Genomic DNA, 12,642 nt, shown 5'->3' with positions numbered 1-12,642 from the left:
CGGCCGCTTACCTCGAGAGGGTGTCAGCGACGTGCCGGCGCTGGCGGAGGCGGCGAGCCCGAGCCTCGAACCCGCCCACAGCCGGGCACCGCCGCGGCACCGCCCCGTCCCGCCCGCCCCGCCGCGCCGCGCCCCGCCCCGCCCGCCGCCGGCCCAGCCTCCCCCGGCGGGGACGGGACATCTTCCGGCGGGAGTCGGAACCGGGAGGGCGGGGAGCGACGTGGTGTGCGCATGCGTAGCTGCCTGTGTGAGGGCGTCTGCCATATGGGAGTGTTAAGTAAGGAATCCAGAGACGGTACTAATTAAAACACTCATCTAAGGACTGGCGGGTGTTTGCAAGAGCATGTATTGACAGGACAAGGGGGAATGGCTTCAAACTGAGAGAGGGTAGGTTTAGGTTAGGTATTAGGAAGAAATTCTTTAATGCGAGGGGTTGAGGCACTGGAACAGGTTGCCCAGAGAAGCTGTGGATGCCCCATCCGTGGAGATGTTCAAGGCCAGGCTGAATGGCGCTCTGAGCAGCCTGGTCTAGTAGGAGCTGTCCCTGCCCACAGCAAGGGGGTTGGAACCAGACGGTGTTTAAGCTCCTCTTCTGGCAGCTTACACCGCCGGGCGCCGGGGCGGGTTGTCCGAACCTCATCCTTTGCCAAAACACGGAGGAAAGGTGGCGCCACGTTCCGTGGAGCCAGTGGGGACGAAGTGACTGCGGGGCGACCCGCGCTGTGTCAGTGGCTGACACCTCACCACTGGCAGCCGTAGTAAAATGACAAGAGTCGACCCAAGAGTCCCCTGAGAGAGGAGCTCATCAATGTGTATAAATATCCAAAGGGAGGGCGTCAAGAGGATGGAGCCAGGCTCTTCTCGGTGGTAGGACAGTAGGACAGTAGGACAAGAGGCAACGGGCAGAACCTAGTGCACAAGAGCTCCACGTGAACGTGAGGGAGAACTTCACTGTGTGAGTGACTGTGGACTGGAACAGATTGCCTAGAGAGGTTGTGCAGTCTCCCTCACTGGAGATACTCAAGAACCATCTGGGCACAATTCTGTGCCATGTGCTCTAGTATAACCCTGCTTGGGCAGGAGGGTTGGACCAGATGACCTTCTGTGGTTCCTTCCAACCTGACTGATTCTGTTTTTCTGTTTTTCTGTGATTCTGAGTCCCGGCAAGTTCGTGGTGGGACTTGCAGTTTAGTTTCTTTAGTGTTGGAGGGCCCCTTCTCACAATTATGTTTGCAGACACCTTTGAAGTACATCACTCAGCAGCTGCTGAGCTGTGCAGGGGTGCAGACAGCTGCCAGCCCCCTTGGTACAGGTGTGTCATGTTGTCAGCTTACGTCACTTAGGTGTAAAGCAAGATTGATGCTTGTCTGTGGCTGGGAGATTAAAGAGTTCTTGGGTATGGCTTGGTCCTGCACTGTGTCCACTCCTCTCTCCAGAGCACTGAGTTCACTCAGTGAGCTACCTTTTTGAGTCCATTTGCCCAACCTGTTTTGCTTTCCTGAATTCAGCAGTAACTGTGAAGGTTACTGCTAGCTCTTTTGTTCTGTGTATTCTGCACAGTTTCACTGCTCTCTCTATAGCATAACCACCTAGTTGTGATTTTTGCCATGGTCTGGGATATTTTAGCCCTTGCAACACTTGTGAAATGTTTATACCTCAACTAACCTTACATCACTGCTTCTTTGCTTCAGGCAAATGTGTCTGAGCCTGTTGTTTACATTGGCAAGTAAGAGAAGTTCTGAAGAAAAAGCTGAAGATCTGACATCCGCACCACTGATGTGGCAGTCCAGACCAGCTTTTGTCACTGTGGACGCAGCGACAGCTGGAGTTTGAATATACTGAGTGTGTTCTGGGGGTGTAACTGAGTTTGCTTTCCTTCGAAAAGAATCTGTTCTGCACACTCCAAGACTCTGGATGGTAAGTGGGAGCCATCAGAGGATTCCTTTCCAAAGTGAGCTGCTGATCCTAACTAGAATATTGATGCAGAGGCATCTCATGCAGATCTAGTGTGCTCTATCCATATTACTTTCCCGGGCGTAACCTGAAGTAGGTCCTAACTGAAATGCACGTAAGTGTATCAAGATCTTTTACAATTTCTGGTTACAGTTCACTGATCTAAAGGAGACCACAGAAGTATTTTAGTATTTGGTTCTGTAAGTATGAATTTGTTAATGCATGAAGTATTTAAAAAGGGGGTATTTTTGTTTTTATAATAAGCTTTCCAGGTCTTTTTTATAATCTTCAAAATATTTTAGTGATTTCCATTGTTATCACTTTTATGGGATTAATTGTTGGAAATTGCTGTCAAGTTTCTGACTAACATAAATTTGTTTGTATAAATCTCAAATTTACCTGGAGATACTTTGTTTTGCCTCTAAAGTTTTCTGTGTCTCTGTTAACTTCAACAAGGAACTGCCTTCCTTGGTAGGTCTCTTTCTGGACACATTTCATTGAAGCACAGTTTGTACTGGACAAATGGGAATTTTCAGCAGCTGTAGGTTTTTTTTAAAGCTGATAGGAGGAAATGTTATTTATAACTCCCTGTAGCAGCTCCTCTTTAATGCATGATAATCTGCTGTGACTTTACAATGAACGCAGCAACGTGTGGTCTCCTGCTCTCCTTCAGTAACCGACAGAATATTTTCCAGATGAAGGGTATTTTATTCACCAGGCTGCATGTAAATTTCCTGAAGGATGAAAAAAGCATTTCTTTATGTTATCTTTATAAATTTAAAATTATGTTTTCCCATGTCGCTTTCTTAGGAACATGAAGCAAGTAAACCTAGGTTTTCTTACATCCTTCCATGAAATAATAATTTACTGTACAGTGGGGAAATAGTAAAGTAGCAGGCATTCTTATAAAGCATTAAATTCCAAAATCTGGGGAGACAGTTCAGGGGCTAGAAGCATATCAGTAATTTTCCAGTTTTCACAGAAGGTGGCAGCATTCTGAAGCACTGATGTTGGTGTGAACTTGCTAGCAAATGCCGTTGTTGAAAGAAAACAAACTTTACAGAAATTTCCTCTCCTTTAGTAGTGGTGAATATAAAGCAGAGTGCTTGGGCATGAATTGTTGTTGAACTCGGGAACCTGGGGAGGGAGGAGAAACCGCATTCACATAGGTGGAGTATATGAGTAGGACAGATTTAACTCCAAAAGGATTCTTTGTTAATTTAGCCACGTTTATTTACCACTGCAGTAATACTGCTGGAGTGCCTCTTGTCTGCAGAAAAGGGAAAAATCACTCGCTTCTAGGTTATGCCTTTTTCACGGAATAATTCAGCCGATAATGGATCACTGCACTATTTGCAGAGGATGTCCTGTTGGGCTACAGCTTTGGGAGATGACTGTCACCAGAGAGGGGAAGCTTCTCCTATTATTTTCTCCACTTCCTTTGCCCACTCCCAGCAGTGTTCTCCAATCCTTACCGTGCCAGCCTCCATCTAGCACCTGAGGGACGCGCATAGGCAAGCAAATTTAACCTCCTGAGCTAGCAATAAAAAAAACCCAGTGGAAAAAGTGAATCATATTCTACCAGAGTCAGAAAGGCTGAGGACCGAATGCCTGGAATCAGGATAAGAGAAGACAGGGGAGGAGGAAGTGCAAGCCTTCCCCTTTTGGCATGAGGGAGCTGTTAACATCGACAGCTGCTTGTGAAACCGCAGCCTTGGGGCGGGCTGCATAGTTACAAGCTTGAGCTCTTCATCGCAGGATCCCAGCGTCCTGCCGGCTCACAGATCTTACAGCCCCCTTTGACATGCAAACACACTCCCAGTCTGCCCTGCTGTTTAGCCGACATCTCATCTGACCAAGGAAGTGGGGACAGACAGCCAAAAGGCAGGAGCTGCTTAACCTTTCACCGGTAATTAACCTTGCAGGCACCATCGCACCTCAGAACGCCTCAGACGGGTGAGGTGAGGCCACACGGGAAGTCATTTAAACCAGTGGCTTTCTAATCACTACATATGCAGAACACTTAAGGAACTGGAGGAGCAGCTGGGATAGCACAGGCCTCCGATCTTCCTTCTGCAGACTCAAGAAGTCCCTCTATCCTAGGAAGAAGGGAGAAGCTGATTTGTGCATCTCCGGTAGAAGGAATGAGACAGGAAAATTGGATCCTTCAGAGGAAGAGATATTTGCCAATGAAGAACCACTGTATGCTTGGCGGATTTTTCTTTTCCTTCTGTTGGAATGAAAATTAAACAACAACAACCCAAACCCAAAAAGTGGCTGAGATATTCCACAGCAGATGGGCTGCAGCAGGAGTTATAGTGGGGGGGACCCAGCATGTATGCTGTAGGTCAGTGGCAAGGCCCCAGGGTGAGTCTCTTGGGCTTTTGTATACCTTCCTCTTATTCATTACCTTGAGCATTCCAAGGCTCTTTTTGACCAGCTGGCAAGTTGGGATGAGAATCCCAGTAAGTGGCACAGGTTGAAGTCTGCCCATGTGTTACAGCAACTCCATGACTCAGGGAACAAATGTTTCTTTTTTTTTTCCTCAGGGTGATGATTCACTGAGCTGAAGCAACCCGGGGAGAAGCAGAGTGCAGGGCTAAAAGTCTTCTTCCTGGCAGATGTGAGTCACTGGCATGAGCCAGGTAGCTACAGGAGTTGGAGGTGAAAAAGGCAGGTCCCCTCTGAAATTCCCGTACAGATGGCACATGGGACAACACGGACTGGAGAATGCCCTGTCTGTCCGGAGTTAAAGGGCTTTACAGGGCAATTAGCTGAAAAAGCAGTGGGGCATGTTCAAAACAGGGAGGCAGAATTTGAGCAGTTTTTGTTTTAGTGTTTTTCCTTTTGCAGGGAGGCGGGAAAAAAAATTGGGCTGGGACTTGTCCACTTTGCTTGCATGCTGCATGTGAGTTGTTTGGTTTTGTTGTTTTTTTTCAGGGGAAGAGGGGAACAGGAATAAAAAGGACTGCAGATAGGTACATCTGGAGGGAAAGCTGGTACAGTTGGCTTACAGAGATTTGAGTCTGGGACAGAGAGTGGATATATGTGGGAGTGGTACACAGAGGTTCCAACCATTCCAGAAAAAGGGGAGGAGGCTGTTGACTGAAACATTTGGGAACTGCTGAGGTAAAGTAAGCTGCTCCATTCTCTTGATTTGAAGGGCTCAAACAGTTGACTGTTGGATCTCAGATGGAAATTGCAATTTGCAGCATGGAGAAGGTAAGGAGAAGCTTCCCGAACCCATCTGGGGAGTAATTTTTGAATGTGGAGCCCTCTTCCAATCTCTGTAATGGTGAGTCTAGGCCTTGGGGTGTCTGCACTCTGCAGCAGTCAGCAATTTGGTGTGACACTCAGTGCCACGTTGACAGGACCATGTTGACTAGCCTGGAGTCACTGCCGCTTTACTGGCATTTTCTTGACACCAACTCCTGTGGAGTTGTAGACTGTCATCCACAGCCCTTGCTGCTAAGTATATTAAATGGTGTTGTTATGGTTTCTAAAAAGAGCATAAATAATTCTGTTCAGTGTGAAATGTATACCATGGATTAGTTTCTCCGTATTCAAAGAACCATATTTGCTGACTGGAAATTTTCAGGTTTTTTATGTTTTGTTTGGTTTTAGTTTTTGTTTGTTTATTTTTTTCAGGAGTGGACATAATAAATTACACCTTAAAGTCTTGGGTTTTATGATCTGGTGCTAAGACAGCTTGTTGGGGGTTAGATTTGGTTTTTTTTTCTCTCTTCTCACAGAATTTTTTCCCATAAGTTTCCAAAAGCCTTGATGACTACTTAGTCAGAACAAAAAGAGTGCTTGAGGGATATAGCAGCACGAGGCTACACCTATTGTTTTTGAGTCCCTGGGAGTGTCCCTCAGAGGGGAGAGATGATGAGCTTTGGGAAAGGCAAAAAAGACAGATCTGGGGGAGGGGGAGGCACTCTTGCTCTCAGCGCCGAGGAGGACGGTCAGGCTGCCCTCTGCCTCTGCCTCGTCCTGGGAAATCTACCGTCATCTACTGTGTACCTGGGAATCCTGAACTCGCTTTCTCCAGCCTCTCCCCCCACCGCCGCTGCTTCTTCGGAGCTTTGAGGCTCTCCTGCTACTCTGTAGCCCTGCACTGCCCAGCCCTGCCGGGACACCCCTGCTGTTCCAGCTGCCAGCGCAGAGCTCCTCATCTCATCCACCGGCCCGGGACTTTTCCTTCCTTCCAGTTCGGCCTCTCGGAGTCCTGCAGGGGCACCCAGATCAAACTGCTCTGGGCTTTTGTAAAAGAAAGCCCTCAAGGTTCTTCGTTCTGTTTATTATTGATGCTGTAGTTGTTGTTTGTTTGTTGTTTTGTCATATATACTAGTAAAGAACTGTTATTCCTACCCCCATACCTCTGCCTGAAAGCTCCTTTAATTTTCCTTTTAATTGGAATAATTTGGAGGGAGGGGATTTGAATTCTCCATCTCTAGGGAGGTCCTGCCCCTTCCTAGCAGATATCTGTCTTTCAAACCAAGACACAGCTGAGGCCACAAATGGCTCTTGGGTGACTGTAGGCTTGACAAAGAACTGTACTATGCATTGACTCCAAGGGAAAAGTGAGAAGAGGTGGATGTTCTGGAGCATGTATGTGATATGTTCTGTCTTGGTCAGGAGGGTTGAATTAGATCATCTCTAGAGAACCTTGCCAACTTCAGCTACTTTGGGATTCTGAATTAGGAAGAAAGTTTTTTTTAAGAGGTAGGTGTCTGCACTGTTTGTGGCTTGGAATTTCATTTTTGTTCTACTCCATCTTTACAGTAATGAATACATTGAGAACCAACAACTTTCTGCCACCTTCATCCCTGTTGATGCCTGGATACTCAGATCACGTGAAAAGCCAAATAAAGACCCTGTGAATTCACACTGTTTTGAACAGAGGGCACATTGTGGACTTTGGCTTACTTATGAAACTGTGTGTGAGGTACAAAAATGTTTATGGCACTTGTTTCTAGCTTGTCTGTACCCTGTGAGATCTGAGGTGTCTGCATTTTTTTGTTTCATAAAATCTGACTGGGAAAGCTTGCAGATACCGATATTAAAATTTGATTGTTACCACCTTGCACACTGTGCTTTTCCCTGATGGGTATAAGGAAACTGTACATCTGGGGTGGGGAGCACCAGCTTTACAGGTTTTTGCTTGATGTAGCTTTAAAGATAAATGTCTCATGAAGATCTCTATAGGGATCGAACCTAAATTAAGACAGTGCAGAGAGACAGAAATTCTGGCATTAATCATATTACTTTTATTTAAATGGTAAGGAGTGATTTAATGGAAAAGGTTTTATTTTTATTAATACTTGATGCTGAATTTTGAACAGTACTGTACCTAAACAATTTTACAAACATAACACTAAATATACTGTTTATTGCTCATTGTTTTTGCGTGAACATAAAACCTGGAAATGAATACAAGAATAAATAAGGCACCCTACTAATATACTATTTTTCTGTATTGTAGTAGCATGCACAAAATTTCATTTTGCTTTTGCAAGTCACTTTCCTCTTTTTTCTTATTAGAGAAAAGTAAGAGTTCATTATTTGGGCAAGTGCCTGTTTGAAAAGTCAAAACTTGAAAGCACTTTTTAATTTTCTTAATTCAACCGTCTACCTTACAAAACAGCTCTCGTATAGCATGTCCCAATTTCTTTTTCTAAAGACAAAAAGTATTTTTGTTCTTCCTTTGCTGTTACTAGGAAACATGCCTTGCAAGAGGAGTGTTCACGTACTGCTTGAGACAAAAGACCTGACTTGCTTTTTCTAGCTGCATTTTCTTCTTGTACTGACCCTGCTCAAAAGATAAAAATAAAAATGCAGAGGCATCTTTCCTGACTTCTTGTATGTGGCTGGGCCCAAAACAGTGATCAGCAAAAGATGGGAGCTCCACAGATGCTGCTTAAGGGCCTGCTTTAAACTTCAGTATGCCCTAAATTAGGGCTTCCCAACAGTTTCAAAATATATTCTGTCCAACTGTCCTTTCTCCTCAAAGGCCCACACTGGCTGTCACTCTCTCAGGGCTCAGCAGAACAGCGATGCCTCAGCCACCCTCACAAGTTGTAAGCTGCTAGGGCAGAAGTCAGTTTGCAGTGAGTTCAGTGATTTGACAGACAACCTACTGCCTAAATGGTGACAAATGATAAATAAACAAACCAGAGGCACGACTTTGACCTCCATCCCAACTTCCTTGAAACAGTTTGTTCCATTCTTTTCAGAAATGGTATGAAACAATAGCAGAGACAAAAGGGTTGAATTTGTTTTTCTTTTTTAATGTAAAGCAGATTATATAATCATTTCCTGATGCTCTAATATTTATTCTTTAAAACTGAAATGTTCTTGCAAGGTAATATAAACATAGCAGGTTCAATCACTGAGTTTACCAGTTATATGAAATATATGTTACTTACTTATGTGACAACACCCAGCTTTACATAAACTCTGAAATGCAAAATGTCTTTTCATTACATAAGTTATTACAGTACTGTTTTAAAGGAATCTTTTGGTTATATGTAAACACTATAAATTAGCTCTTTAAAAAATAATCATGTAAGACAAGTATGGCATTGACATAGTTTAAGAAATAATAAACAGCCCTGAATCTGAATACTCTCAGGGCAGAACAGCAAAAGCAGGTATCAGTCTAATGCTATGGAATAACATGCTGAAATTTGGACTTACTTGAAGAATCAGTTCTTTTATTTGATCCCTCCTTTTGTTTTCATATTTTAAGATTTTCACCATGAGTGCTCTAAGGAATGGGCCAACTGGTATATATGTGACAGGATAATATAAGCTATTTTGACTGTCACCCTTCTAATAGTAAAAGCCATCTAAATAAAGTCTCCTAAATACATACTGCTTTAAATTAAAATCCTGAGGAATCATAATCTCTCTACTTGATAGTTTTGGTTAAGTGCAATTTGATGTATGCAGAACACTGTTTCATTTAAGGACATTCTTAGTAAGGCATATTAAAAATAAATATAAAAGTGACAACATAATATTTAGTTTCTTGCTACAAAATCTTAGGCAAAAATATTTTTGCATGTAGTAATGGACTTTATCCATTTGCTGGCTTACAGGAGTTAAAATTTGTGCACTAAGCTTAACTGCCCTTGTCAGAATGTGTCACTGTGCTATAATAGTGGTCCAAAGCTACATGCTAAAAATTTTATTTCCATGCTCAAACACAGCTTGCACAAACTGCTTGAAGACTCTGTCCATGTAAGTGCACTTCCTTGGCCATATTCCTTCCAGAAAACCGATATGGCCTCCGCACGAAGTCAGAACCAAAGCAACGTTTGCATTTTGTTTGGCAGTTTCTACTGGTATAGCTAAAAGGGTGGGAAAAATGTTTTAAGTCCTTAACCTTCTATGAAATGCCAGCCATTGAATAATTTCTCTTAAACATTTCTCATATTATGTATGAATAAATAGGCACAACATTAATATGTGCTTAAATGTCTTACAGGGTTTGGAACCACAGCTGTATTAAAAGCCATTTTTCTCTTCATCATTAACTCACCTTACCTGTGAGGTTTTTCTGGTTTTTTTCCTGGCTGCTATAAAAATTTCAACTTCATCTGAATTTCACTCACACTGATGGAACAGCACCCATGTTAATGCATACTTAGGATTTGCTATAAATAGTGTAACTAAAAGGACAATCAGCCCTCTGATTTTCAACTGTTATTGCAATATTCAACTTTAGAAAAGCTGAGGAACTGGGACCTCAATTGCACTTGTATGAAACTCCAAGCACAGAACCTTTAATGTTAGGGTAAGATTTGGTCTGTAAGATATCCTATCAGCTAATATAAAAGATGATTATTATATCTGATCTGCCATATTTTTGTACCTGCATGTTTAGAGCACACCATGCAAACACACTGGGGGACAGTTCTTGCCCTGAGGAGCCCATAATCTAAGACACAAGGTAAACAGGGAAAGAGGAAGGGGCAAACAACTGTACAAAGACACAGAAAGCTGCTCCGTGCCACCCAGGAGATTAGTGGTTCTCTGCTGAATAGTGACTGCTAGAAATTATTTTAGAATGTAGACTATTAGACTGGATAGTACAAGGATTTTTCCTTTGCTGGGTTAGTTTTCCTGATCTGATTAGCACCCTAATCCAGTTCCCCATTTACTGCCATACATCTGAATAGTGGCAGCCACAGTCCGACGGAGCCTTCAGTGAGGTGGCCATGTCAGCAGTGGCCTACAGTTAGCTTAAAGTCATCAGTGAATGACACCTGAGATACGCACTGATCTGGAAATGTGTGGGAGGGAGGCTTCAGTGCCTCCTATTTTGACTCTGCATAGATGTGTGGCTTAATCCATTTCACCACCTGGGCAGTTCCCTTTGTGAAGGAAAATTGAGGTCAGCTAGCACAGACTGACACCAGAGAAAGCAGATGACTTAAAAAAGGGTACTTGGTGCAATGGGATGACTCTGTTATCATCCAAACTGGTTGACACAGCAATGGAGCTTTATATCAAGACTGCAAACACCACAGATCCATAAAAATGAAGTTATTTAAGCAAATTCCTCCAGAGTTTTAGGTATGCTAAGTAGACATCGGAATGAGCAGAAATCTCAGCACATTTCAGTAGAGAATGCATTTCAAAGTTCCAGTTTTCAAGAAAGAAACTTAATGAAACAGAAAAAAAAATTGTACAGATTTTTGATTATTCAGGATTGAAAGAAAAAGCAACAGCAAAATAAAAATGCTTTGTCCAAAGAAGGGAGTAGCAGCAGTTTCACTGTGTCTAAAAAAGGCTGAGACAAGAAAATGAAGCTGATTTTAAGTCATATACTGCTCAACTAAAAATGCCTTTTCACTACAACACTAAGTAGCAAGTCCTTCACAAGATTTATATTACTTCCTCATTTATTTTAAAGTATTTTTGAATCAGATTCAATTTTGGGGATGTTCAGTTGTTCACATCCCTTTCTGACTGCACTTCTTTCAGAGACACTTTCCACTTATTCCTTTTTCTAGGAGTTTGTTCCTTTACCCCTTTATACATTTGCTATCTCAAAGATAATTATCCTTCAATAGTCCCTGTCTCTGCATATTACTACCTTCTTCATAGAGGTGCTCCTTACTTTCATTTGGGCTGACAAACTCATAGCTGTGTTTGCCAGCTTGAGATGCCAGTTTGCCTTCGTTTTCAGCAACTAGAGTAGGAGCACAGAGTAGCCCTTTGCTTGGCCAAAAAAGGACCCCCAGCCAGAGTAAGTCACAGGAGAACTTGAGTGCAGTGACTGTAGCGAACAGCTGTGCAGCTTAAAATAGATCAGGGCAGAAGCACTGGACCTGTGGAGCCAGGGGAGCAGTCTGTGCCTCAGAGGTCCCTACCAGCAGTGCCTGGAACGACACGCTCGGTTCCGCTCCAGGGCCTCAGCACGGATGCAGAACCAACTGCCTGCAGAGCCGGGTTAGTGTCTGTTGTAGGTGTGTTACAAGCTCCCTGGCCATCGGATGATGTACCTGACTGTGCCCTGGGGGAGCACAGACTCAGCTCCAGGGAGCACTGGGGGCTCCCTTGCCAAATATGTGAGGTTCTCTGCTACTCAGTGCTATCCATTTCTTTCATTCTTGCCCTCCTTTCAAAGTCGCAGGCATGTAAGTAGTTTGTAGATGCCAGCATTTACTAAGTGATTCTGATTCTTTACTAGGAGGAAGAAACTGCTTCTTATTGTTTCTACAAGAAGTCCTAGGTTTTTCCTTTGTTCAGTTGGAAAACTGAAAATACTGTATGCAGGATCTGGGCCTTTTAAAGCAGTACTGAGGCCAGACTAAAAAGTCAATGATGTAAATGCCTAGACTGGGGAATGGCACATGCTGAGAACATGAGATGCAGAAAACAATGTGTTATTTCTTGCAATCCAACACGTGCATCATTTTCAGACTCAGCACGCACTTGTCTGGAGTTTTGCCTGGCTTAATCTGCTCAGCAATCTCTGATCCATCTCTCTTGGATTCTGTGGAGGAACACATTGCCATGTACAAAGAGAGTGGCTGTGATTCATGTCAGCCTCTGCCGACTGCATAGAAATTTGCCACTTATCTGTACCAAGCCATCTGCTCTTCCCTCCAGTAGCCTGTGTTCCATGTTAAACAGAATCCCTAGAGAAGTGGGGATCAGACACAAACCCCATGCCTGCTTCAGCCAGTGAATCACACTTTCCACACCCGTTCTGCAGCAGTCTTCCTGGTCACTGAGGGGACTAATAAATAGGCTTCTGTGCAAGAGTATGGGAAGGAATATGTGAGGAGAGACAGATTTGACCTCCAAGTGTCAGAGATAGGCATGAGAACTCCATCAGTCCTAATGGATGCAGGATCAGCTGCTAACTGGCCTGAACATACCTCTGCACTAGCTAAAACATGCAAATGTAGGACAGTCATTCAATGTGGCAGACTAGTGTCAATGTGTAGGGAGAATGTCCCTTCCTGATAAGAAACTGCTGTACTGGGGGATTAAAAGGGAGATCATAATGAATGTTGCCTCTACTGTGCCAGCCCAGCTGAGGAAGCCCTTACAGGCCAATCTCACCATGACCTCGGCATGCCTGCCATTAAGAGGTTGCCAGTGTAATCATAGCTCCCAAATCAGTTTGCTGCTGGTCATTCATTCCCAAACTGGTTGGCAATACTGTAT

At 43.8% G+C, this 12,642-nt stretch overlaps 2 protein-coding genes and 1 long non-coding RNA gene across 9 annotated transcripts in view; 1 reads left to right on the top strand and 2 right to left on the bottom strand.

Moving 5' to 3' along the window:
• The window catches only part of ESCO1 (establishment of sister chromatid cohesion N-acetyltransferase 1), a 34,540-nt gene extending 34,402 nt beyond the window's left edge, over positions 1-138 (bottom strand). For both annotated transcript variants that reach the window (XR_010080175.1, XM_063395708.1), the window contains exon 1: positions 12-138. The gene's annotated coding sequence lies outside the window, so the exon portion shown is untranslated. The remainder of the gene's footprint in view (positions 1-11) is intronic.
• A 15-nt stretch (positions 139-153) lies between these two features.
• LOC134549722 (uncharacterized) lies at positions 154-7,395 on the top strand. 4 transcript variants are annotated; one of them, XR_010080163.1, is made up of 5 exons: positions 154-277; positions 1,692-1,917; positions 4,503-4,576; positions 4,807-4,861; positions 5,117-7,395. It is a non-coding gene; the product is annotated as an uncharacterized LOC134549722 (long non-coding RNA). The 4 variants fall into 4 exon arrangements; XR_010080160.1 differs by lacking the exon at positions 4,807-4,861; XR_010080161.1 differs by having other exon boundaries at positions 4,503-4,861.
• The window catches only part of ABHD3 (abhydrolase domain containing 3, phospholipase), a 42,488-nt gene continuing 32,495 nt past the window's right edge, over positions 2,650-12,642 (bottom strand). Inside the window, exon 9 of one of the 3 annotated variants that reach the window (XM_063395591.1) lies at positions 2,650-2,687. In XM_063395591.1, the coding sequence (XP_063251661.1) occupies positions 2,665-2,687 (23 nt within the window). In that variant the 3' untranslated portion in view covers positions 2,650-2,664. Of the gene's footprint in view, positions 2,688-2,823; positions 3,091-7,200; positions 9,309-12,642 lie in introns of those variants that run through there. The other 2 variants (XM_063395581.1, XM_063395572.1) reach the window with 2 other exon arrangements.

The sequence above is a fragment of the Prinia subflava genome, chromosome 1 (genome assembly GCF_021018805.1).
Source record: "Prinia subflava isolate CZ2003 ecotype Zambia chromosome 1, Cam_Psub_1.2, whole genome shotgun sequence".
Taxonomy (NCBI): domain Eukaryota; kingdom Metazoa; phylum Chordata; class Aves; order Passeriformes; family Cisticolidae; genus Prinia; species Prinia subflava.
This window is presented reverse-complemented; position numbering and strand designations above follow the sequence as displayed.